The sequence below is a fragment of the Coregonus clupeaformis genome, unplaced genomic scaffold, assembly GCF_020615455.1.
Source record: "Coregonus clupeaformis isolate EN_2021a unplaced genomic scaffold, ASM2061545v1 scaf0172, whole genome shotgun sequence".
Lineage (NCBI taxonomy): Eukaryota > Metazoa > Chordata > Actinopteri > Salmoniformes > Salmonidae > Coregonus > Coregonus clupeaformis.
Genome location: NW_025533627.1, coordinates 195,001 through 222,996, shown reverse-complemented (window position 1 = coordinate 222,996; position 27,996 = coordinate 195,001). Strand labels below are relative to the sequence as shown.

At 44.4% G+C, this 27,996-nt stretch overlaps 1 protein-coding gene across 3 annotated transcripts in view; it reads left to right on the top strand.

Annotated features, from left to right (window-relative positions):
• LOC121555676 (small G protein signaling modulator 2) overlaps positions 1-27,996 on the top strand; it is a 158,640-nt gene that overhangs the window by 57,593 nt on the left and 73,051 nt on the right. For all 3 annotated transcript variants that reach the window (XM_041869505.2, XM_041869504.2, XM_041869503.2), the window contains exons 3-7: positions 2,630-2,798; positions 20,181-20,354; positions 20,691-20,758; positions 21,096-21,244; positions 24,788-24,922. In XM_041869505.2, the coding sequence (XP_041725439.1) occupies positions 2,630-2,798; positions 20,181-20,354; positions 20,691-20,758; positions 21,096-21,244; positions 24,788-24,922 (695 nt within the window). The remainder of the gene's footprint in view (positions 1-2,629; positions 2,799-20,180; positions 20,355-20,690; positions 20,759-21,095; positions 21,245-24,787; positions 24,923-27,996) is intronic.

The window sequence follows — 27,996 nt, the reverse complement described above, 5'->3', positions numbered from 1 at the left end:
CTCATGTGGTGTAAATACCCTCTCTGTCTACTGTGGTGTAAATACCCTCTCTGTTTATTGTGGTGTAAATACCCTCTCTGTCTATTGTGGTGTAAATACCCTCTCTGTCTATTGTGTGTAAATACCCTCTCTGTCTACTGTGGTGTAAATACCCCCTCTATCTATTGTGGTGTAAATACCCTCTCTGTCTACTGTGGTGTAAATACCCTCTCTGTTTATTGTGGTGTAAATACCCTCTCTGTCTACTGTGGTGTAAATACCCTCTCTTTCCTCCTGTGGTGTAAATACCCTCTCTGTCTACTGTGGTGTAAATACCCTCTCTGTCTACTGTGGTGTAAATACCCTTTCTATCTATTGTGGTGTAAATACCCTCTCTGTCTACTGTGGTGTAAATACCATCTCTGTCTATTGTGGTGTAAATACCTTCTCTTTCCTCCTGTGGTGTAAATACCCTCTCTGTTTATTGTGGTGTAAATACCCTCTCTGTCTACTGTGGTGTAAATACCCTCTCTTTCCTCCTGTGGTGTAAATACCCTCTCTGTCTACTGTGGTGTAAATACCCTCTCTGTCTACTGTGGTGTAAATACCCTTTCTATCTATTGTGGTGTAAATACCCTCTCTGTCTACTGTGGTGTAAATACCATCTCTGTCTATTGTGGTGTAAATACCTTCTCTTTCCTCCTGTGGTGTAAATACCCTCTCTTTCCTCATGTGGTGTAAATACCCTCTCTTTCCTCCTGTGGTGTAAATACCCTCTCTGTCTACTGTGGTGTAAATACCCTCTCTGTCTACTGTGGTGTAAATACCCTCTCTGTCTACTGTGGTGTAAATACCCTCTCTGTCTACTGTGGTGTAAATACCCTCTCTGTCTACTGTGGTGTAAATACCCTCTCTGTCTACTGTGGTGTAAATACCCTCTCTGTCTACTGTGGTGTAAATACCCTCTCTGTCTACTGTGGTGGGGCTGTTCTGTTCTGGTGGAGATTTGCATGGATAGTCTGATCTACATAGGGCCTCTGTGTGCATCCCACATGGCAACCTACTCCCTATAGTGCACTACTTTTGACCAGAGCCCTATGGGCCAGGATCAAAAGTAGTGCACTATATAGTGAGCAGGTTGCCATTTGAGACGCAGTAAAAAGCTGTTTGCTCTCTGCAGTCTTATCGTGATTTCTGGTAACGTTAGCAAGTTATAGGATGTGTTTCAGCCGGCTAGGGTGATAAATTCAGCCGGCTAGCTATATTCTTTTGATTTGGCTAATGCTATGTTAGCGAGGCTGCAAGGCAAGTGGTAAGCTGCTGCTAATGGATGGCTTATGATGGAGCTGTAGAGGGACTGTCGTTTCCCTTAATACCATTTTTTTTTTTTTTTTTTTACAGATGAACAGACAAGATGGCGTCTTGAGGACCTTCAGGGGCCCATTGGGGCCCTAAAATGTTATTCTGCCCTTCTATTCTTCAACCTCCCCTCTTCAATATTTTAAAAGTGAAAGCACACACACACACACACACACAATGGTAGGCACACACACACACTGGTAGGCACACATACAAACACACACTTAAGTTCATTCCTACATTCCCCTGGAAAGGAGAGAGATTGGTGTGTGTGTGTGTGTGTGTGTGTGTGTGTGTGTGTGTGTGTGTGTGTGCGTGCTCTTGAAGGGAGAGACTGGTGCATTGGGGAAAGATTCTCAGTAATTAATTAACTCCCATCAACAGGTGGATATAATACAATATAGGCTGTGTCCTGAATGGCACCCTATTCCCTATATAGTGCACTACTTTTGACCAGGGTCCATTTTCAAAAGTACTGCACTATATTGGGAATATGGTTCCATTTGGGATGCAGACATAATAAGATATAAGCTGCAGAGTGCTGCAGTGTATTAAAGAACATGATATTAAAGAACATGATATTAAATAACAGGATATTAAAGAGCAGGATATTAAAGAGCAGGATATTAAAGAACAGGATATTAAAGAGCAGGATATTAAAGAGCAGGATATTAAAAGAACAGGATATTAAAGAACAGGATATTAAAGAACAGTGTATTAAAGAACAGTATATTAAAGAACAGGATATTAAAGAAGAGGATATTAAAAGAACAGGATATTAAAGAACAGTGCATTAAAGAGCAGGATATTAAAGAGCAGGATATTAAATAACAGTGCATTAAAGAAGAGTGTATTAAAGAACATGATATTAAATAACAGTGCATTAAAGAACAGTGCATTAAAGAACATGATATTAAGGAATAGGATATTAAAGAACATGATATTAAGGAACAGTGTATTAAAGAACAGTGTTTGTATCTGGGATTTCTGTTCTACTTCCTCTGTCTCCCTCCCCCTCTCTTCATATCCTTTTCTGTCTTCACTCTCTCCTGTTTCCTGTCTCCCTCTGTGTTTCTCTCTTCCTCTTCCTCCTCCCTTTCTCTTTCTCCCTGTTGCCCTCTCTCCCTCATCCTCTTTGCTGCTCCCCCCGCTGGGGAGAATAGGATGATAGGCGAAAGACACTTTCTGTTGCTCATATAGTAAATGGACAATAAATTCATATTCTCTCCCTCCCTCCCCTCTCTCTCTTTCTCTCTATATCCCTCCGTCTCTCTCTCCCTCTCTCCTCCAGGCACCATAGAGGCGTGTCTGAGCCACCTGTTGAAGCGGCGAGCGGCGGGCTTCCTGCGTAGCGACAAGATCGCCGCCCTTTTCACCAAGATCGGCAAGGTCAACGCCACGGCCGGAGAGGTGTGCCAGAAGGTCCAGGAGCAGCTCACACAGCAGGCAGAGGTCACCAGGTACTGATTGACCCCCTTTATGACCTTTTAACCTTTACCCCTTACACCTGACCTCATAGCACTACCTGCAGAACTACACCAGGAGAAATACGGGAAATCAGTGATGTGGTATTAAGTGGCAATACATCTATGTTCACCTTCCCTGTTTACACACCTTCACTGACACCATGGTAAAACCAGACAGTGAAGACACAGTATACCACGGTAAAACCACACAGTGAAGAGACCGTGTACCACGGTAAAACCACACAGTGAAGAGACCGTGTACCACGGTAAAACCACACAGTGAAGAGACCGTGTACCACGGTAAAACCACACAGTGAAGAGACCGTGTACCACGGTAAAACCACACAGTGAAGAGACAGTGTACCACGGTAAAACCACACAGTGAAGAGACAGTGTACCACGGTAAAACCACACAGTGAAGAGACCGTGTACCACGGTAAAACCACACAGTGAAGAGACAGTGTACCACGGTAAAACCACACAGTGAAGAGACAGTGTACCACGGTAAAACCACACAGTGAAGAGACAGTGTACCACGGTAAAACCACACAGTGAAGAGACAGTGTACCACGGTAAAACCACACAGTGAAGAGACAGTGTACCACGGTAAAACCACACAGTGAAGAGACAGTGTACCATGGTAAAACCACACAGTAGGGTATTCACCCATAAAATGATTAATTAATTCAAAGTTTATACAAATAATGTCCAAACCCCATGTCTCTACCATATATGGTTCAAAAGTTACAGACGATTTACTAAGAATTTAGCATGTTTAGAGTGAATGGAATGTCATCACGGGCGTGATCAAAAAGTGGTCACTGCTCCAGAGAACCCTGTGATGCTGCTCTTCCAATGTCAACTGACAAGCTAACGAGTGGCTGCAGGTTCGTGAGTGAAAACATGGGCTTTTTCTAAATGAAATCCACTGAATACAAAACTAAAATGGGGACTAAATATATATTTATTTAGAAAGCTAACAGACTGAATTTCAATATCCACCCTCCGCGAAGACAATCTGTTCCTGTTTTCATTGTGTATTTCTGAGTCTTTCCCTTTAAATTGCCATAGCGACGGCCCCGCTCAACATAGATTGATCGCGGTTATAGCCAATGAAAGCCAAGGATCTGGAGGTGAACGTGACAAAGGTATCAAGTTTATTTTGATTGGTCCAACCAATCAAACACCTCCAAATGGTACCACCTCCCAACACCAAATATGGAAGAGATACACCCAAGAGCGGTGCAGTCTGAACTAGCAACGGTCACAGCAAATTAACGTTCTTATTTCATCAACACTGTCAAGTACAAGTATATTAAGGTTATAATATTGTAGAGAACAATCTAATGATTGATTCTATGTCATTTATAATGACATAGGGCAAAGAAAACGCTGTTTGGAAATGTATCTTGTAGCACAGCACGCTCTTCAATTGCACCGTTTTTTCTCTACATTGTACAGCAGTGAGTGAACGCCCTATACACAGTGAAGAAGACTAACTAAATCAATATTGGGGAGTCTCTTCCTACTCCTATCCAGGTGTGTGTTTACCCAAGCCCAGTGTCGATCTGTGTACACACACACACACTGCGATAAGCGGCTACACATGGAGGAAGAGAGAGGGGGGGACGGAGGGGTGGGGGGTGTAGCAGAGAACACAGACACACTCTCTTTTTCAAATTTTTTATTTTTATTTCACCTTTATTTAACCAGGTAAGCCAGTTGAGAACAAGTTCTCATTTACAACTGCGACCTGGCCAAGATAAAGCAAAGCAGTGCGATAAAAACAACAACACAGAGTTACATATGGGGTAAAACAAAACATAAAGTCAAAAATACCACAGAAAATATATATACAGTGTGTGCAAATGTAGCAAGTTATGGAGGTAAGGCAATAAATAGGCCATAGTGCAAAATAGTTACAATTTCGTATTAACACTGGAATGATAGATGTGCAAAAGATGATGTGCAAATAGAGATACTGGGGTGCAAATGAGCAAAATAAATAACAATATGGGGATGAGGTAGTTGGGTGGGCTAATTTCAGAAAGGCTGTGTACAGGTCCTGTATCTTCTCCTCTCATCTCATCTCCTAAGGGCTTGTCGCTGTCAGACAGCTGTGAATGTAGAAACAGAATATATAGATTCTAATGTAGATTGTTGGAGCGAGGGATGTGGTACCACTAGTGTCCCAAATTAAATGTTGTTTAGTGGTATATAGCTGTATCACACCCCTCTGCCCCATCCAATAACACATCACACTCAATCCCCCCCGCCCTCTCCTCTCCTCTCCCACCGAACCTCTCCTCTCCTCTCCCACCGAATCTCTCCTCTCCTCCACCGCATCTCTCATCTCCTCTCCTCCCCCACCTCTCCTCTCCTCCCCCACCTCTTCTCTCCTCTCCTCCCCCACCTCTCCTCTCCTCTCCTCTCCTCTCCTCCCCCACCGAACCTCTCCTCCACCACCTCTCCTCTCCTCTCCTCTCCTCCACCTCTCCTCTCCTCCCCCACCGAACCTCTCCTCCCCCACTGCACCTCTCCTCCCCCACCGCACCTCTCCTCCCCCCACCGCACCTCCCTCCCCTCCACCGCATCTCTCCTCTCCTCCCCCACCGCACCTCTCCTTTCCTCTCCTCCCCCCACCTCTCCTCTCCTCTCCTCTCCTCCCGCATCTCTCCTCTCCTTCTCCCCCACCGCACCTCACCTCTCCTCCCCCCACCGCACCTCACCTCTCCTCCCCCCACCGCACCTCTCCTCCCCCACCGCACCTCTCCTCCCCCACCACACCTCTCCTCCCCCAACACATCTCTCCTCCCCCACCGCACCTCTCCTCCCCCACCGCACCTCACCTCTCCTCCCCCCACCGCTCCTCTCCTCCCCTCCACCGCATCTCTCCTCTCCTTCTCCCCCACCGCATCTCCTCCCCCACCGTACCTCACCTCTCCTCCCCCACCGTACCTCTCCTTCCCCACTGCACTTCTCTCCTTCCCTACCCATCCTCCTCCCTTCTCCTTCCCCTCACCCATCCCCCCTCTCCTTCACCACTTCTCCTCTCCTCTCCTTCCCCTCACCCATCCTCCCCTCTCCTCCCCCCCTCTCCTCTCCTTCCTCTCACCCATCCTCAGGACTCCATTACTCGGTTACTCCCGTTGCCATGGCGACATCATCATTGTACCATGACCATCATCGCCGGCGAGAGAGAGAAAAAGAGAGAGGAGGAGAAGAGAGAGGAATGTGAGAAGAACAGAGAGATGAGAGAGGAGAAAAGAGAGAGAGAGAATTGTATTTTATTTAGGTATTTTATTTGGCCCAAATACTTACTTTATTTCATTTTAACAAACTAGAAAGTTAAAACCAAGAACATAGAACCCCCCTGACGCCCCACACCCCTACAAAGTCCTACAGACAGATCACCAGCCCCCCATATACATGCTCCAGTGTTAGCCGAGCCCGCACCAGCAACACAGCTCTGGGGTCCCTACATCCCCCCCTGGTCTTCCATGTTAACATGTGTACCTGCCCCACCAGGTACAGTGAGGAAAAAAAGTACTTGATCCCCTGCAGATTTTGTACGTTTGCCCACTGACAAAGAAATGATCAGTCTATAATTTTAATGGTAGGTTTATTTAAACAGTGAGAGACAGAATAACAACAACAAAAATCCAGAAAAACGCATGTCAAAAATGTTATAAATTGATTTGCATTTTAATGAGGGAAATAAGTATTTGACCCCCTCTCAATCAGAAAGACTTCTGGCTCCCAGGTGTCTTTTATACAGGTAACGAGCTGAGATAAAGGAGCACACTCTTAAAGGGAGTGCTCCTAATCTCAGTTTGTTACATATATAAAAGACACCTGTCCACAGAAGCAATCAATCAGATTCCAAACTCTCCACCATGGCCAAGACCAAAGAGCTCTCCAAGGATGTCAGGGACAAGATTGTAGACCTACACAAGGCTGGAATGGGCTACAAGACCATCGCCAAGCAGCTTGGTGAGAAGGTGACAACAGTTGGTGCGATTATTCGCAAATGGAAGAAACACAAAAGATCTGTCAATCTCCCTTGGCCTGGGGCTCCATGCAAGATCTCACCTCGTGGAGTTGCAATGATCATGAGAACGGTGAGGAATCAGCCCAGAACTACACAGGAGGATCTTGTCAATGATCTCAAGGCAGCTGGGACCATAGTCACCAAGAAAACAATTGGTAACACACGTCGTCGTGAAGGACTGAAATCCTGCAGCGCCCGCAAGGTCCCCCTGCTCAAGAAAGCACACATACAGTCGTATGAAAAAGTTTGGGCACCCCTGACAATTTCCATGATTTCCATTTATAAATAATTGGGTGTTTGGATCAGCAATTTCATTTTGATCTATCAAATAAGTGATGGACACAGTAATATTTCAGTAGTGAAATTAGGTTTATTGGATTAACAGAAAATGTGCAATATGCATCAAAATGAAATTAGACAGGTGCATAAATTTGGGCACCCCAACAGAAAAATCACATCAATATTTAGTAGAGCCTCCTTTTGCTAAAATAACAGCCTCTAGACGCTTCCTATAGCCTCTAACGAGTGTCTGGATTCTGGATGAAGGTATTTTGGACCATTCCTCCTTACAAAACATATCCAGTTCAGTTAGGTTTGATGGTTGCCGAGCATGGACAGCCCGCTTCAAATCATCCCACAGATTCTCAACGACATTCAGGTCTGGGGACTAGGATGGCCATTCCAGAACATTGTACTTGTTCCTCTGCATAAATGCCCGGGTAGATTTTGAGCAGTGTTTTGGGTCGTTGTCTTGTTGAAATATCCAGCCCCGGCGTAACTTAAACTTTGTGACTGATTCGTCAACATTATTCCCAAGAATCTGCTGATATTGAGTGGAATCCATGCGACCCTCAACTTTAACAAGATTCCCAGTACCGGCACTGGCCACACAGCCCCACAGCATGATGGAACCCCCACCAAATTTTACTGTGGGTAGCAAGTGTTTTTCTTGGAATGCTGTGTTCCTTTGCCGCCATGCATAACGCCCCTTGTTATGACCAAATAACTCAATCTTTGTTTCATCAGTCCCCAGCACCTTATTCCAAAATGAAGCTGGCTTGTCCAAATGTGCGTTTGCATACCTCAAGCGACTCTGTTTGTGGTGTGTGTGCAGAAAAGGCTTCTTCCGCATCACTCTCCCGTACAGCTTCTCCTTGTGCAAAGTGCGCTGAATTGTTGAACGATGCACAGTGACACCATCTGCAGCAAGATGATGTTGTAGGTCTTTGGAGGTGGTCTGTGGGCTGTTTTTGACCGTTCTCACCATCCTTCGCTTTTGCCTCTCCGATATTTAACTTGGCCTGTCACTTCTGGCCTTAACAAGAACTGTGCCTGTGGTCTTCCATTTCCTCACTATGTTCCTCACGGTGGACACTGACAGCTTACATCTCTGCGATAGCTTTTTGTAGCCTTCCCCTAAACCATAATGTTGAACAATCTTTGTTTTCAGGTCATTTGAGAGTTGTTTTGAGGGCCCCATGTTGCCACTCTTCAGAGGAGAGTCAAAGAGAACAATAACTTGCAATTGGCCACCTTAAATACCTTTTCTCATGATTGGATGCACTTGTCTATGAAGTTCAAGGCTTAATGAGCTCACCAAACCAATTGTGTGTACCAATTAATCAGTGCTAAGTAGTGACAGGTATTCAAATCAACAGAATGACAAGGGTGCCCAAATTTTTGCATAGCCTATTTTTCACATCTGATTTAATTTCATACAACTTAATATTGATACACTAAAAATATTTGTCTGGACAATGCCCCAGTACTCAGCTTTTATTAGAAAATGAATGGCATGCCACTGTGATCATTTTCTGTGACGACAGAGTCAATTATTATGCAGCCTCAGAGGGGTGCCCAAACTTTTTCATACAACTGTATACAGGGCCGTCTGAAGTTTGCCAATGAACATCTGAATGATTCAGAGGAGAACTGGGTGAAAGTGTTGTGGTCAGATGAGACCAAAATCGAGCTCTTTGGCATCAACTCAACTCGCCATGTTTGGAGGAGGAGGAATGCTGCCTATGACCCCAAGAACACCATCCCCACCGTCAAACATGGAGGTGGAAACATTATGCTTTGGGGGTGTTCTTCTGCTAAGGGGACAGGACAACTTCACTGCATCAAAGGGACGATGGACGGGGCCATGTACCATCAAATCTTGGGTGAGAACCTCCTTCCCTCAGCCAGGGCATTGAAAATAGGTAGTGGATGGGTATTCCAGCATGACAATGACCCAAAACACACGGCCAAGTCAACAAAGGAGTGGCTCAAGAAGAAGCACATTAAGGTCCTGGAGTGGCCTAGCCAGTCTCCATACCTTAATCCCATAGAAAATCTGTGGAGGGAGCTGAAGGTTCGAGTTGCCAAACGTCAGCCTCGAAACCTTAATGACTTAGAGATGATCTGCAAAGTGGAGTGGGACAAAATCCCTCCTGAGATGTGTGCAAACCTGGTGGCCAACTACAAGAAACGTCTGACCTCTGTGATTGCCAACAAGGGTTTTGCCACCAAGTACTAAGTGATGTTTTGCAGAGGGGTCAAATACTTATTTCCCTCATTAAAATGCAAATCAATTTATAACATTTTTGACATGCGTTTTTCTGGATTTTGTTGTTGTTATTCTGTCTCTCACGGTTCAAATAAACCTACCATTAAAATGATAGACTGATCATGTCTTTGTCAGTGGGCAAACGTACAAAATCAGCAGGGGATCAAATACTTTTTTCCCTCACTGTAGTTTACCAGGCAGTCCCTACTCCTATTGGCTACAGTATACCAAGGCTCTCCAACATATAGGTTCTGTGGAATAAATATTTAACTCAAAAGTATCTCAAAAAAAAACTGGAGCTTGTGAATTCAGAATATACTTTATTTAAAGCGAAACAAAGCCGAGAATGGAGCAACTGCTTGCCCTGACCCCGGAGCTCTCCTTTTATACAGACACAAATGCATAGTCAAGCTTATACAACCTGCACAGTTACTCCATTATATGAACATGATTAACATCCTTCGGTGTCACATGTTTGTTTACTCACGAAGGGCTACGTGTGTTTCTCTAAAATGGGGGCCTCTGTCTCTCATCTCATTGTATTGGTGATGTGGCTCGGACACGCTCTCAAAAAATAAAATATACATACGTACGTTAAAAGAACAATCACACTCTGTATTGACTATATTCACTATCCAGGCATGCATCTGGAGTACAAAGTATCAATCATGTTCATTCTGTTGTACCCTTATCATTTCATAACACGTTATAAAACATATCAATTAATACTTAAACATGGTTTACACACGTCATGTCCATGACATACATTAAAGCCTTTCAAAACAGCCATCCTCCCTGGACCTCGAGCCACTATGGTTTTTCTTTATGACTATGTGCATATGGCTATGTGTGTCAGGTCATAAACACAAACAAGTGACAACACTAGTTCCATTGTTTAGTCCAATCTCCACACAGCCACAACGAGAAGTTGTATCTCCATCACATGTCATTGACATACCCAGACCAGCTGCAGGGAGTTAAGAAGGAACCGTTCTTATCAGAAACACAGCATTTGCACTAAATACATTTCCCTGCTCTGTTTTAACCCTTTAATTGGTTCTTAATCCATGAACATTTAAGGCATATAGGCGTTTCATTCTACAACATATGTACAAGAAAATCATCCATAGTTCGCAATCAACCCCCAACCCTAGGCCTATTGGCTACCGTATACTGAGGCCCTCCAACATATAGCTTCACAGACAACCCCAACCCTAGGCCTGACCCCCCGCAGGACAGAAAACACCCCTACCAACCTGGCACAAGAAAAAAACTAATGTTGAACTGTCTCCGCCTCCCCACAGAACAGACACCCCCTCCCCACTGATGGATCAAGGTGTTCGTAGCGATAGCCACAGGAATAATCCTCCACTGTAGACCAGCAATACGCTTCTCTATGGGAGGCCTAGACAGGGAGCGCCAACCTCCTCTCAGAGAAGAGCCCGGTCCTAAACCCCCCCCGGCCACCCCGTTGCCCTCAGCCCAGGCGGATGGTCTTTCTGAGCCACATTCACAGCCACCGCGTACAAAGCGTTTTTTGCTGGCTGTGCACAAGGGACCCCAGCTCTGGAGTCTTGAATGATAGGATCATTCCCTCCCCCTCCTGGTGTTCCCCTGCAGTGGCAGCAATGGGGAAAGGAGGTGGGTCAGTGCCATTCGTGGTTAGACGGTGCGCTCTCTGCCTATTTCCCAGAAGCTCTCTGAACTAGCCCGATGGTGCAGCTCGAACCCCCTCCACCACCTGATGCAGCAGCCTGGTTGACTTTATGGAAGAAGCCTTCGCCATGTCGCTGGCAGACTTCCATTCAGCCTCTTCTTGCAGGGGAACTTAGTGAACCCCGCTCTCACAAGCCTGGCCCGCAAGCTGGCAGAGGTCAGCACTCTGGTCTGGATGAGTGGATTCTCTTTTTCCACGCCCAAAGCACAGCGCGGTAGAACGGAGTAATGGCTGACATATCGACCTGCTCCAGATCCAACAGGAACAAGTGCCTGTCATACCCAAGGCCCTCTGCTCTCTTCAGAACAGCCCAATCCGTGTCTCTCTCCAGCACACCCCCTGCTGGTACAAAAGTCTCTGTGCAGCTTGTAAACAGAAACCTGTCACTCTGGATCCAATGTCCAACAGCCCTTGGCCCCCCTCATGCAAAGGGAGGTGTAACACTGCTGCGCGTGTCCGGTGTTGGTAAGACCAAAATAAATCCACCAGTAACCTCTGCGGTTGCTTGACAAGACTCTGTGGGGGATCCACCACCATCAGCCTGTTCCAGAGCATTGTAGTGGCCAAGTTGTTAGCGACCAGGACCCTTCCCCTGAAAGACATCAGTGGCAACAACCACCGCCATTTAGACAACTTAGCCACAACCTAATCCTCCAGCCCCTCCCAGTTTTTCCTCCTGAAACTCTGAGGTCCCCAAGAACACCCCTAATAACGTCACCCCTACTCTGCCCCACTGTAGCCCTCCAGGAAGACAAGGAGATTCTGTTCTGACCCATCTCCCCATTATCAGACCCTCACTATTCTCCCAGTTCACCTTAGCTGATGCCGCCCCCTCAAACAACACTAAAGCCCCGCTAACCTCTTCTACCTCTCCCCCCCCTCAAACAACACTAAAGCCCTGCTAACCTCTTCTACCTCTCCCCACTCTCAAACAACACTAAAGCCCTGCTAACCTCTTCTACCTCTCCCCCTCAAACAACACTAAAGCCCTGCTAACCTCTTCTACCTCTCCCCCTCAAACAACACTAAAGCCCTGCTAACCTCTTCTACCTCTCCCCCCCTCAAACAACACTAAAGCCCTGCTAACCTCTTCTACCTCTCCCCCCTCAAACAACACTAAAGCCCTGCTAACCTCTTCTACCTCTCCCCCCCCTCAAACAACACTAAAGCCCTGCTAACCTCTTCTACCTCTCCCCCCCCTCAAACAACACTAAAGCCCTGCTAACCTCTTCTACCTCTCCCCCCCTCAAACAACACTAAAGCCCTGCTAACCTCTTCTACCTCTCCCCCCCTCAAACAACACTAAAGCCCTGCTAACCTCTTCTACCTCTCCCCCCCTCAAACAACACTAAAGCCCTGCTAACCTCTTCTACCTCTCCCCCCCTCAAACAACACTAAAGCCCTGCTAACCTCTTCTACCTCTCCCCCCTCAAACAACACTAAAGCCCTGCTAACCTCTTCTACCTCTCCCCCCTCAAACAACACTAAAGCCCTGCTAACCTCTTCTACCTCTCCCCCCCTCAAACAACACTAAAGCCCTGCTAACCTCTTCTACCTCTCCCCCCTCAAACAACACTAAAGCCCTGCTAACCTCTTCTACCTCTCCCCCCCTCAAACAACACTAAAGCCCTGCTAACCTCTTCTACCTCTCCCCCCTCAAACAACACTAAAGCCCTGCTAACCTCTTCTACCTCTCCCCCCCTCAAACAACACTAAAGCCCTGCTAACCTCTTCTACCTCTCCCCCACCCCTCAAACAACACTAAAGCCCTGCTAACCTCTACTACCTCTCCCCCCTCAAACAACACTAAAGCCCTGCTAACCTCTTCTACCTCTCCCCCCTCAAACAACACTAAAGCCCTGCTAACCTCTTCTACCTCTCCCCCCCCTCAAACAACACTAAAGCCCTGCTAACCTCTTCTACATCCCCCCCCCTCAAACAACACTAAAGCCCCATGCCAAACGCTACCCAGGCCAAACGCTACCCAGGCCAAACGCTACCCAGGCCAAACGCTACCCAGGCCAAACGCTACCCAGGCCAAACGCTACCCAGGCCAAACGCTACCAGATAGGCATGACGCTCTATAAAAAGCTTTTTCTAGATCTATCGAAATGAGCCCCAGGCCCTGATCATACATCCTAGAGATGTCTATCACATCTCTCAAAATAAACTACTTGTCCAGTTGATTGTTCGCTCAGTCACACAGTATGCCTGGTCCCAGTGAACTATTGTGTCCAAACAACCTTTCAGACGATTTGCCAAACACTTGGACAGTATTTTGTAATCCAAGCAGAGCAACGATACTAGCCTCCAGTTCTTCAGTAGTGAAGGAAGGTGACCCGGAGCATCCATGTCCATCAGGGTAGCCATCCGTGATCTAATGAGCGCACCCTTTACCCGAACCTGTAAAAAAGACCCCAGCTGGGTCCGCTTAGCCCTGAACTCCCTCTCTGACCCAATAAGGCTATCCTCAATGCCTCTAATATCCTGCTCCAACCTCTGAATAATAGAGCTTATCCTAGCTGCCCCATTGGGCACAGTACTGCTGACAAAACACCATTACTTGTGTCTTAGGTTCTCAAACTCAGCTTTCCTCCCTTTCCACAAAATGAGGCGTCGTGCAATAATTGAACACTAAAGTGCCAGTAAGACGAGGTACAACTGCCAAGCTATCCTCAACTGTTACAGTATGATGGTCTGAAAACCCACTAGGCCAGATCCGGGAGCCCAGATCCCTGTTACAGCTTCCCTTACTGACATAGAGTCCATCTAGCCTTGCTGCACTAATACCCCCTGTGATGCATGATCAGACCCATCATAGAGATAATCATGCAGGAGATACATTATATAGAGATAATCATGCAGGAGATAATCATGCAGGAGATACATTATATAGAGATAATCTCTCTCTCTCTCTCTCTCTCTCTCTCTCAGGAGATACAATATATAAAGATAATCAGGCAGGAGATACAATGTATAGAGATAATCATGCAGGAGATATATAGAGATAATCATACAGGAGATACAGTATATAGAGATAATCATGCAGGAGATACAATATATAGAGATAATCAGGCAGGAGATACAATGTATAGAGATAATCATGCAGGAGATACATTATATAGAGATAATCATGCAGGAGATACAATATATAGAGATAATCATGCAGGAGATACAATATACAGAGATAATCAGGCAGGAGATACAATGTATAGAGATAATCATGCAGGAGATACATTATATAGAGATAATCATGCAGGAGATACAATATATAGAGATAATCATGCAGGAGATACAATATATAGAGATAATCAGGCAGGAGATACAATGTATAGAGATAATCATGCAGGAGATACAATATATAGAGATAATCATGCAGGAGATACAATATACAGAGATAATCAGGCAGGAGATACAATGTATAGAGATAATCATGCAGGAGATACATTATATAGAGATAATCATGCAGGAGATACAATATATAGAGATAATCATGCAGGAGATACAATATATAGAGATAATCAGGCAGGAGATACAATGTATAGAGATAATCATGCAGGAGATACAATATATAGAGATAATCATGCAGGAGATACAATATATAGAGATAATCATGCAGGAGACACAATATATAGAGATAATCAGGCAGGAGATACAATGTATAGAGATAATCATGCAGGAGATACATTATATAGAGATAATCAGGCAGGAGATACAATATATAGAGATAATCATGCAGGAGATACAATATATAGAGATAATCAGGCAGGAGATACAATATATAGAGATAATCGTGCAGGAGATACAATATATAGAGATAATCATGCAGGAGACACAATATATAGAGATAATCGTGCAGGAGATACAATATATAGAGATAATCATGCAGGAGACACAATATATAGAGATAATCAGGCAGGAGACACAATATATAGAGATAATCATGCAGGAGACACAATATATAGAGATAATCATGCAGGAGACACAATATATAGAGATAAGACAGAAATAAGCAAAAAAAGGGACAGAGAACCCTTTCACCACCCACAGCACCCTCTCAGCACCCTCGCACCACCCACATTACCCTCACACCACCCACAGCACCCTCACACGACCAACTACCATGAGATAGAGAGAGACAGAGATGTTAGAAGCGAGAGGAGAGGAGGAGGAGAGGCTCTGAATCTTCAGTGATGAAGGGCTCTAATTAATTTTCCAAAATGAATTATTCGGAATAATAATGAACGCCGCCGGTGGCTTCATAAAATACGAAGTAGCGTGTCTTCTTCCTGTACTTGGCTGCGGTGTGCTGTGGTCTTGACCGATTTAAGGTTTTTATTTATTATTATAAAATAATAATTTGGTGGGTGATTATATTTGTCCTGGTTCACAAGTGTGTATTATATGCATGTTCTTTTTTGCATATGAACGGTTTGGCTCAGTGTGTTTGTTTTCGCTAATCTCTCTCTCTCTCTCTCTCTCTCTCTCTCTCTCTCTCTCTCTCTCTCTCTCTCTCTCTCTCTCTCTCTCTCTCTCTCTCTCTCTCTCTCTCTCTCTCTCTCTCTCTCTCTCTCTCTCTCTCTCTCTCTCTCTCTCTCTCTTCCTCCTCTCTCTCTCTCTCTTCTCTCTCTCTCTCTCTCTCTCTCTCTCTCTCTCTCTCTCTCTCTCTCTCTCTCTCTCTCTCTCTCTCTCTCTCTCTCTCTCTCTCTCTCTCTCTCTCTCTCTCTCTCTTTCTCTTCTCTCTCTCTTTTCTCTCTCTCTCTCTCTCTCTCTCTCAAAACACACACACACACTGAGTCACACACGCACTCAGTCACACTTCACACACTGTTCCAGATATGTCCACACACTCCCCTGTCAGCTGCCGTAACACTGGAAGTATCTCCCAGACAGTCTCCCCTCATAGCCCCTGAAGCATCACAGATGCCCCTCTCCCCCTGTGCCTAATGCCCCCATGTATGCTTCCCAAATGGCACCATATTTCCTATGGGCCCTAGTCAACAGTAACACACTGACTAGGGAGCCCTTTGGGAAGCAGCCCATATTGATGGCCAGTGTGAGGAGTGTCCCCCATGAGCATACTGCGGGAGCCTTCTGGTACATATAAGTCTGTTTTCATATTCCTCTTCCTCTCTGCTTCCTGTCATGAGACCGTGATGAAGCTTGATTCTAAATAGGAATTGACGGGGTGCCTTCAAGCCTGACGCTAAATTACACCCTGTCATCGTGGCGGCGTATTCCTCATCTTCATTTGTTGTTGGGAGAAAAAAAATGGAAAAAAATCGCATCGCGTTAATCTACCTTCATCTCTGGTGCATGTTGACATTTAATGACATTTTGAATTTGTGAAGACCGGGCGACATCCATGGCTCTAGGATTGGGTTGTTGTCTTGGGGGGCAGAGAACACTGCCGTGGGGGAAATGACCCATCTGAAAGGTTTGGGGTGGGCCTCACATGCCACGCTATTCCCCATATACTGTATAGTCTGCTACTGTTGACCACGGCCCATAGGGAACTATAGACAGGGAATAGGGTGCCATTTGGGACGCAGCAGTGGTTTGGTTCGACATGCTCTTATATGGCAGATCTGGTGAACAGACACTAAATACTAACAAATACAAGGGATTCATGTATTTCTGTGTGTGTGAGAGTGAGTGAGTGAGTGAGTGAGAGAGAGAGAGTGTGTTTGTGTGACAGGCTGAAGAGGCTGAGGGTGAGTGTGCATCGTGACTGGGTGGGGGTTTGAGTGGGAGTAGGGTGGTGGTGGAAGTCGTGTGTTGTGTTGTGTGTGAGTGTGTTGTGTTGTGTGTGAGTGTGTTGTGTTGTGTGTGTGTGTTGTGTGTTGATGTGGGAAAGCAGATACAACTCTGAGGCATTTCTTCTTCTATATTATAAAACCACTGAGAATAACAATCAACACAGGAAAGAAAGAGAGAGAGAGAGAAAAATAAAATGAAAGAGAGGAAAGGAGAGAGTGAAGACAAGATGATATGAAAAGACAGGAAGGGAGATGGAGGAATAGAAGTAGAACAGAATTTCAAAATAGCCTCTTCATCTCCACTCTGCACGACTTGTACAGTACGTCATGGATAACTCAGGTCCCTTACACTGCACTGTATGCACACACGTCATGGATAACTCAGGTCCCTCACACTGCACTGTATGCAACGAGTTATAGGCTGTTCCAGTCATGATTACATTATTGGCAGTTAATTATCTTATTATCTTTCTCCTTCTTGCTTTTGTTCTGCATACTACATCACAATTTTCCCACTCCCTAATTTCAAAGATGAAAGCTTGCAATGCGATTTTCCCTCTCATTCCCTCTCATTTCTTCCATCGGTCCTCGGGACCCCAAAGGGGTGCACGTTTTGGTTTTTGCCCTAGCACTACACAGCTAATTCAAATAACCAACTCATCATCAAGCTTTGATTATTTGGGGTCTTCAGGACGGAGTTTGTTTAACTCTGCATTAGGACTAATAGAGTGTCTCTGATGTTGGTCAGTAGGGCTGGGAATTGCCAGGGACCTCACGATACGATATCATCACCATACTTAAGTGCCGATACGATATGTATTGCGATTCTCACGATTCTATATGTATTGCGATTCGATACTGTTGATTTTATTTTGCGATTCGATGTTCCAAACATATTGCTGACCAGATGTCTGCTGCAGAGAGACGACAGGATGAGAAAATGGAAATCATGGAAACAAAGTGCTGAAAACATGTTGGCTCACTACTTAAAAAGAAGATGGAGAACAAGCTATAAGATAACAATACTTTTATACTTGGGAGTCAAAGTATCAATATAATATAATATATCACGATATGTAACTGTATCGATTTTTTCCCCCCATCACTATTGGTCATTGATCATACCTGAGTCTTTCGCGGAATACTTTTGATATCTGCCCCCCCCCCCCTTTGAATCAGCTTTTGTTTCCTCAGAGGAGAAAAGCATGCTCAATTAAAAAATATATATACAGGTAAAAGTCAGTAAATTAGAATATTTTGAAAAACTTGATTTATTTCAGTAATTGCATTCAAAAGGTGTAACTTGTACATTATATTTATTCATTGCACACAGACTGATGCATTCAAATGTTTATTTCATTTAATTTTGATGATTTGAAGTGGCAACAAATGAAAATCCAAAATTCCGTGTGTCACAAAATTAGAATATTACTTAAGGCTAATACAAAAAAGGGATTTTTTTGAAATGTTGGCCAACTGAAAAGTATGAAAATGAAAAATATGAGCATGTACAATACTCAATACTTGGTTGGAGCTCCTTTTGCCTCAATTACTGCATTAATGCGGCGTGGCATGGAGTCGATGAGTTTCTGGCACTGCTCAGGTGTTATGAGAGCCCAGGTTGCTCTGATAGTGGCCTTCAACTCTTCTGCGTTGTTGGGTCTGGCATTCTGCATCTTCCTTTTTCACAATACCCCACAGATTTTCTATGGGGCTAAGGTCAGGGAGTTGGCTGGCCAATTTAGAACAGAAATACCATGGTCCGTAAACCAGGCACGGGTAGATTTTGCGCTGTGTGCAGGCGCCAAGTCCTGTTGGAACCTGAAATCTCCATCTCCATAGAGCAGGTCAGCAGCAGGAAGCATGAAGTGCTCTAAAACTTGCTGGTAGACGGCTGCGTTGACCCTGGATCTCAGGAAACAGAGTGGACCGACACCAGCAGATGACATGGCACCCCCAAACCATCACTGATGGTGGAAACTTTACACTAGACTTCAGGCAACGTGGATCCTGTGCCTCTCCTGTCTTCCTCCAGACTCTGGGACCTCGATTTCCAAAGGAAATGCAAAATTTGCTTTCGTCAGAAAACATGACTTTAGACCACTCAGCAGCAGTCCAGCTCTTTTTTTTCCTTAGCCCAGGTGAGACGCTTTTGCGCTGTTTCTTGGTCAACAGTGGCTTGACACGAGGTATGCGGCAGTTGAAACCCATGTCTTTCAAGCGTCTCTTGGTGGTGGATCTTGAAGCCCTGACTCCAGCAGCTGTCCACTCCTTGTGAATCTCCCCCACATTTTTGAATGGGTTTTTTTTTCACAATCTTGACTAGGGCGCGGTGATCCCTATCGCTTGTACACTTTTTCTGACCACAGTTTTTCCTTCCCTTTGCCTCTCTATTAATGTGTTTGGACACAGAGCTCTGAGAACAGCCAGCCTCTTCTGCAATAACCTTTTGTGTCTTTCCCTCCTTGTGCAATGTGTCGATGGTCGCCTTTTGGACAGCTGTCAAATCTGAAGTCTTCCCCATGTTTGTGTAGGCTTCAGAACTGGACTGAGAGACCATTTAAAGCCCTTTGCAGGTGTTTTGAGTTAATCAGCTGATTAGTTTGTGGCACCAGGTGTCTTCAAAATGTAACCCTTACACAATATTCTAATTTTGTGACACACGGAATTTTGGATTTTCATTTGTTGCCACTTCAAATCATCAAAATTAAATGAAATAAACATTTGAATGCATCAGTCTGTGTGCAATGAATAAATATAATGTACAAGTTACACCTTTTGAATGCAATTACTGAAATAAATCAAGTTTTTCAAAATATTCTAATTTACTGACTTTTACCTGTATATGATATTTATCGTTATATCTAGAAAATGTCTGCCACAACTAATGAAAAATGACAAGGTGGTACCATAGCCATTATACCCATCCTTACCCTTTAAACGTCGTCAAGTGCATACATACTGCAGTCTACTCTACAAAACCAAGAGGAAGGAAGACTCACCAAGACAATTAGTCTGCTCAGAGATCTGAATAGCATACAGTCTACTCTACAAAACCAAGAGGAAGACTCACCAAGACAATTAGTCTGCTCAGAGATCTGAATAGAATACAGTCAAAATTCCTGGAATGTTCCCAGAATTCCCAGGTTTTCCAGAATTCTTGGTTGGAGGATTTCCTCCTAATTCCTTTAATCTTCCTACAGCAACCCCAGGCTTACCTGAGATCATCTGCCAAATCTTAACCCCTACCCCTAATCCTAACACTGTCATTTACTGACCTTTGCCCTTTGCCCCCTAGAACCCAGAGGACCCAGAGTGTGGGTCAGGAGCCCCTGAGGAGGCAGGGGTCGTCGTCTGCAGGTCGCGCCCCCCAGCCCCTCTCTGCTCAGGCCATCAAGCACATCTGGGTACGCACCGCCCTCTTCGAGAAGGTCCTGGACAAGATCGTACAGTACATCGTGGATAACTCCAGGTAAAAAAATGGCAACTTCTGCATTAACTCACACTGCACTGTATGCAAAGAGCCATAGGTTATCAATGTCTGTTCCAGTCATGACTACTCTATATTTTAATTTAATTAGCTTTCTCCCTGTTGCTTTTGTTCTGCACACTACATTACTGCCTCTCTTGAATTTTCAGACCCCGTAATTTCATTCCATGTTTTGTCTTACATTAGGCCTAATGGAGTCAGTTGAGTGGTGTTTTCTCATGTTGGACTCAATGCTCTTTTGTTTCTCTACATTGTGTGTGTGTGTGTGTGTGTGTGTGTGTGTGTGTGTGTGTGTGTGTGTGTGTATTGTCTCTACAGTAAGTACTATGAGACGGAGTCTCTGATGCATGACTCAGTGTTTGGACCCATCCTGGCATGTCTACTAGGTAAGTTGCCACTACGAGCTGTTATAAAATGCTACATTGGGTTGTTATAATGCTACATTGGGTTGTTATAATGCTACATTGGGTTGTTATAATGCTACATTGGGTTGTTATAATGCTACATTGGGTTGTTATAACGTCTCAATGGACTGTTATAATGCTACATTGGGTTGTTGTAATGTCCCTACAGACTGTTATAATGCTACATTGGGTTGTTATAATGCTACATTTAGGTGACACAAAAGCACATACTGTAGATACTCTTTTTGCTTATATTTACTCTCTCTCCCTCCCTCATTCTCACCCTCATTTACCCCCTCTTTCGCTCTCCCCCCTCCAGTGGGTCCCTGTGCTCTGGAGTACACTAAGCTGAAGACATCCGACCACTTCTGGACGGACCCGTCCGCCAACGAGTTGGTCCAGCGCCACCGGATCCACGGGGCCCACCGTGGTCAGGACGCTTCCCCCAGCAGGAGGCCCGCTCTGGGGGTGAGAGAGGCTGGGTCCCTGGGGGGCCTGGGGAATGCATGGGGCACTTACTGGAGGAGTCGATCAATACAGTACAATACATTCTGTGAGGATTCAATGAGCAGCTATGGCAATAATCATTTCCTGTACGTTTATTTAGCCAGGATAGTCCACTCAGTAACAGGGAGTCCTGGGAGTAGTCTCTCAGAAGGGCTTAGACCCTTGTGGTCAGACAATAGGGCTAAGTACAGTGGGGAAAAAAAGTATTTAGTCAGCCACCAATTGTGCAAGTTCTCCCACTTAAAAAGATGAGAGAGGCCTGTAATTTTCATCATAGGTACACGTCAACTATGACAGACAAAAATAGAAAAAAAAATCCAGAAAATCACATTGTAGGATTTTTAATGAATTTATTGGCATATGATGGTGGAAAATAAGTATTTGGTCAATAACAAAAGTTTCTCAATACTTTGTTATATACCCTTTGTTGGCAATGACACAGGTCAAACGTTTTCTGTAAGTCTTCACAAGGTTTTCACACACTGTTGCTGGTATTTTGGCCCATTCCTCCACGCAGATCTCCTCTAGAGCAGTGATGTTTTGGGGCTGTCGCTGGGCAACACAGACTTTCAACTCCCCTCCAAATATTTTCTATGGGGTTGAGATCTGGAGACTGGCTAGGCCACTCCAGGACCTTGAAATGCTTCTTACGAAGCCACTCCTTCGTTGCCCGGGCGGTGTGTTTGGGATCATTGTCATGCTGAAAGACCCAGCCACGTTTCATCTTCAATGCCCTTGCTGATGGAAGGAGGGTTTCACTCAAAATCTCACGATACATGGCCCCATTCATTCTTTCCTTTACACGGATCAGTCGTCCTGGTCCCTTTGCAGAAAAACAGCCCCAAAGCATGATGTTTCCAACCCCATGCTTCACAGTAGGTATGGTGTTCTTTGGATGCAACTCAGCATTCTTTGTCCTCCAAACATGACGAGTTGAGTTTTTACCAAAAAGTTATATTTTGGTTTCATCTGACCATATGACATTCTCCCAATCCTCTTCTGGATCATCCAAATGCACTTCAGACGGGCCTGGACATGTACTGGCTTAAGCAGGGGGACACGTCTCGCACTGCAGGATTTGAGTCCCTGGCGGCGTAGTGTGTTACTGATGGTTGGCTTTGTTACTTTGGTCCCAGCTCTCAGCAGGTCATTCACTAGGTCCCCCCCGTGTGGTTCTGGGATTTTTGCTCACCGTTCTTGTGATCATTTTGACCCCACGGGGTGAGATCTTGCATGGAGCCCCAGATCGAGGGAGATTATCAGTGGTCTTGTATGTCTTCCATTTCCTAATAATTGCTCCCACAGTTGATTTCTTCAAACCAAGCTGCTTACCTGTTGCAGATTCAGTCTTCCCAGCCTGGTGCAGGTCTACAATTTTGTTTTTGGTGTCCTTTGACAGCTCTTTGGTCTTGGCCATTGTGAAGTTTGGAGTGTGACTGTTTGAGGTTGTGGACAGGTGTCTTTTATACTGATAACAAGTTCAAACAGGTGCCATTAATACAGGTAACGAGTGGAGGACAGAGGAGCCTCTTAAAGAAGAAGTTACAGGTCTGTGAGAGCCAGAAATCTTGCTTGTTTGTAGGTGACCAAATACTTATTTTCCACCATAATTTGCAAATAAATTCATTAAAAATCCTACAATGGGATTTTCTGGATTTTTTTTTCTCAATTTGTCTGTCATAGTTGACGTGTACCTATGATGAAAATTACAGGCCTCTCTCATCTTTTTAAGTGGGAGAACTTGCACAATTGGTGGCTGACTAAATACTTTTTTGCCCCACTGTAACTACAGGGTCAAATCCCCAGTGGGTAAAGAACAGAGTCAGTTTCAATCATGGTCACATGGTCTGCATCCCTAATGACACCCTAGTCCCTATATAGCGCACTACTTTTGATCAAGGCCCCAAATGGTGCCAGTCACATTCTGTTGAAGGTCCCCAAAGCACACACTTCCCTGGGTCGCTCCTCTTTTCAGTTCGCTGCAGCTAGCAACTGGAACGAGCTGCAAAAAAACACTCGAACTGTACAGTTTTATCTCCATCTCTTCATTCAAAGACTCAATCATGGACACTTTTACTGCCACTTGTGGCTGCTTCTCGTGATGTATTGTTGTCTCTACCATTTTGTCTTTTGTCCTGTTGTCTGTGCCTAACAATGTTTGTGCTGCTACCGTGTTGTGTTGTTGTCATGTTGTGGTGTCTCTCTTTATGTAGTGTTGTGGTGTCTCTCTTTATGTAGTGTTGTGGTGTCTCTTTATGTAGTGTTGTGGTGTCTCTTTATGTAGTGTTGTGGTGTCTCTCTTTATGTAGTGTTGTGGTGTCTCTCTCTATGTAGTGTTGTGGTGTCTCTATGTAGTGTTGTGGTGTCTCTCTTTATGTAGTGTTGTGGTGTGTCTCTTTATGTAGTGTTGTGGTGTCTCTATGTAGTGTTGTGGTGTCTCTATGTAGTGTTGTGGTGTCTCTCTTTATGTAGTGTTGTGGTGTCTCTCTTTATGTAGTGTCGTGGTGTCTCTCTTTATGTAGTGTTGCGGTGTCTCTCTTTATGTAGTGTTGTGGTGTCTCTCTTTATGTAGTGTTGTGGTGTCTCTTTATGTAGTGTTGTGGTGTCTCTTTATGTAGTGTTGTGGTGTCTCTCTTTATGTAGTGTTGTGGTGTCTCTCTTTATGTAGTGTTGTGGTGTCTCTCTCTATGTAGTGTTGTGGTGTCTCTCTTTATGTAGTGTTGTGGTGTCTCTCTTTATGTAGTGTTGTGGTGTCTCTCTTTATGTAGTGTTGTGGTGTCTCTTTATGTAGTGTTGTGTTGTCTCTCTTTATGGAGTGTTGTGTTGTCTCTCTTTATGGAGTGTTGTGTTGTCTCTCTTTATGGAGTGTTGTGGTGTCTCTCTTTATGTAGTGTTGTGGTGTCTCTCTTTATGTAGTGTTGTGGTGTCTCTCTTTATGTAGTGTTGTGGTGTCTCTCTTTATGTAGTGTTGTGTTGTCTCTCTTTATGTAGTGTTGTGTTGTCTCTCTTTATGGAGTGTTGTCTCTCTTTATGTAGTGTTGTGTTGTCTCTCTTTATGGAGTGTTGTGGTGTCTCTTGTCGTGATGTGTGTTTTGTCCTACATTAAAAAATTTTATCCCAGCCCCCGTCCCCGCAGGAGGCCTATTGCCTCTTGGTAGGGCGTCATTGTAAATAATAATTTGTTCTTAATTAACTTGCCTGGTTAAATAAAGGCTAAATAAAAATAACTAAATATATTTGAGATGCAATCGGTCAGGATCTGAGTCACGTCCTTACACACTCAATACTGAATAACGTAGACCAGGGTTCTTCAATTCCGGTCCTGGAGGGCCGAAACACCTCTGTTTTTCATCCTCTCCTTCTAATCAGGGGCTAATTCAGACCTGGGACACCAGGTGAGTGCAATTAACTACCAGGTAGAAATAAAAAACAGAAATGTTTCGGCCCTCCAGGACCGGAATTGAAGAACCCTGACGTAGACCTTTCTCATGGCCTGTTTCCCAGATCCGGAAGAGGCAGTCCAGCGTCAGCATGTCCGAGGATAAGTTTGCGGCGTCTGCTCGGGAATACGTGGAATCTCTTCACCAGAACTCCCGTACTCACCTGCTCTATGGCAAAAACAACGTCCTGGTCCAACCGGTAAGAGTACACAGAGTTTTAATACTGTACCATGTAGTAGTATTATTATTGTAGTGCTGTAGAAATATTATAGCACAGCCAAGAAGAGGATCAGCCACCTCTCTGAGCCGGCTTCCTCTCTAGGTTTCTTCCTAGGTTCATGCCTTCTAGGGAATGTTTCCTAGCCACCCTGCTTCTACATCTGCTTTGCTGCTCTTTGGGGTTTTAGGCTGGGTTTCTGTGAAGCACTTTGTGACAGGTGCTGATGTTAAAAGGGCTTTATAAAATACATTAGATTGATTGAACTCAGGGATGGTCAATAAGGCTTTGTGGTAGTTAGTAAATAAACCCTGAGAAAGTTGCTCCCTATATGACCCAGTCTGTTTGTGGAATTGCATACCGGCTCCTCTATAAAACAAGTCAAAGACAGTACAGTATGAAGATATGGCAGAAACAGCTTCTCCATAGAAATCCTCGATCGCACTTGTAGGCGATGTCATGGCGACGTTGGCTAGCGAGCGTAGAAACAGGTCATCGGGTCTAACTGCGAATGTGTGGGCTGTCAAATCAAAGGCACACTTGTTTTTGACGAAAATGAAAACGTGTCAGTTTGTCAATTTCACGAGGTTGGAGTAATAACATGATCAACTAAGACATTGGCTGTAATCCAGGTTGGTGCCTTTAGATTTCGAGAAAATTAACAACTAAGGAAGAATGCTTCACTTCTCAAACCCCAAACCCCGGCCTGGTCTGATTGGTCTGTTTCGCAAGCGTTCCCGGAAGGCTCCGATGTTGCGCCTCTGGGTTTAGAAATTGTGACAAAGTAGCCTATCGCCGGCCCAGATTCACACACAGAGGCAAAAAAGGTTGATCAAAGGTGGGATCTGCATTGAATAGCTATGGAGAGTGGGCATTCATTTCCTGATTCTGCTTTGTTCAAGTTTATATGCCCGCTAGTCTGTGAATCTGTGCGTGACCGTAGGCTGTTCCAGATTGCGCAAATTGTAAATGCGCCAGCCTTAATGCACATGATGCACTGTTCCAAGTTGTCAAATGAGGGTTTATAAAGGTCATGAAAAGTCATGGAAATTAGTTTCATAATGTTTGTTAATGTAATTCATGAAGGCACACTTTTAAAAAATCGACATATCAGCAATTATCGTAATGACCCTTCAGTGCATGTCTATGCGTGCCAGTGCGAGTGGGATGTTGCCCGAGGAGAGAGAGTGCGACGTTTCAGCTGCAGGTATAAAATAATGAGACAGCAGACCAACTAGATAGCCAGTTCAAAACATAACTTGCAGCAGTTAACTCGCTAGTTAACTATAGCTAACTAAGCATTCATGTCTTTGTCGCCTTTCCACTGGCACTGTAGATAGCCTAGATAAATCTGCACCGCTGGAAACCTGGGATTCCCCTTCTATTAAGCAGTAGCCATGTAATTGCGACATCGTTAAAAAAACATTCTAAGAACTGCCTAATTGACGACTAACTTGCTGTGCATAGATCTCTCCTGAAACATGAATATTTTAGCCTTGTATATAAACGTGTCTAGTTAGAAAACTTGCTTTGAAGTAGCCTACCTTATCAATTTGATCCCCGATTCATTGAATGAGGGAATCATTTTATAAAGACAAAAAGTATTTGGTTGTAATGTTGCAATATTTGATATTGTCAAAGTCGCGTCAATTCAAATCTGGTATTAGGAACAAAAGAGGTCAACACGACTTCTAAGATATACTAGTTATTTTAATTAATGCAAAAACCTTCAATGGTAAATATGATGTTTCGTATATACGGGCTCTCTGAGATGCCTCGCAGGACACTCCAGAGAACTAACAACATTGTTTCAGAAACAATACCCAAATACTCTGACAGAGAAAGTTTCCCACTTCTCTGCTGGCCAATTAGAGTAAAGACTTGAGCGTGGTTTAAACTTTCTCAGCCAATCCGTTGGTTCAGGGGTTGGTCTCATCTCCTCGGCGCCATTTGTTGCACACTTCAGCCAGGCACAAGATTATCATAACAACCTATCATAGTAAGAAGAGCCAGCTCCCTTAGACATCATTCCTACGTCCAAGGAAGGCTAACAGATCACAAAGAACCAGTATAGTCTAGAATTTGGAGGCAAATCCTTATCTCCCTTTACCCCCTAAAACAGCTCTTCACATCAATCACAGCCTTACCAGGTGTCACAACCTACATTAGCCCAGTCAAGAATGCATTCTTTCTAAGTTAGTCATCCCATCAATTTAGGAGAATAATAAATCCCCAATAATATCAAGGATGGCAACCATCCTCCAGGATAGCTACTGGGTGTGCAGGCTTTTGTTCAAGCCCTGGTCTAACCACATTGTAGCCTAAACATCAGCTGCTCAACAGGACCTTGATAAGCAGACCAAGGAGTTCTCCAGATGGAGAGTTGACCTCATGGAGAAGTCATGGAAAATGTGCATGAACCCTTAACAGTGACCAATCAGAGGTCTCTATAGCATAATGTCATTTGTGAGTTGCCGTTTACATAGTCTAATGGACCGACTTGGTAAAAGACAGCTCCTGCACTTATTTCATCCCAAGTCAAGCACTGTGCCACACACACACGCTGCTGCTACTCTGTTTATTATCTATCCTGATTGCATAGTCACTTTTACCCCTACCTACATGTACATATTACGTCAATTACCTCGTACCTCTACACATTGACTCGGTACCGGTACTCCTTGTAAATAGCCTCGTTATGTAAGGGATAAAAGCTGACATTACCTTGGAAAAATGTACTCCGTAAAGGGACTCAGCGTTTATCAAGTTTATACCAAAGTTACCAAAGAAAACAATACTAAGGCACACATTTACCGGTAGAAATGTTTGTTTTGTTTTTTCAGTTTAAAAAAAATGTATAAGTGAGCCAGTTGTTTAGTGAACAGTATGTGTTCTTGTCCCTTACTTGATATTTAGCCAACTAGCTATAGCTATTACAGTCACGACCTCTGCAGCCAGAATAACAGAAAAGTAGCTGCGTTTGCGTTTGTTTAAGCTGACATTCATTTTGTTACATCCATAACAATGAGCTGATGATGCCCAATTCTTCCTGGCAT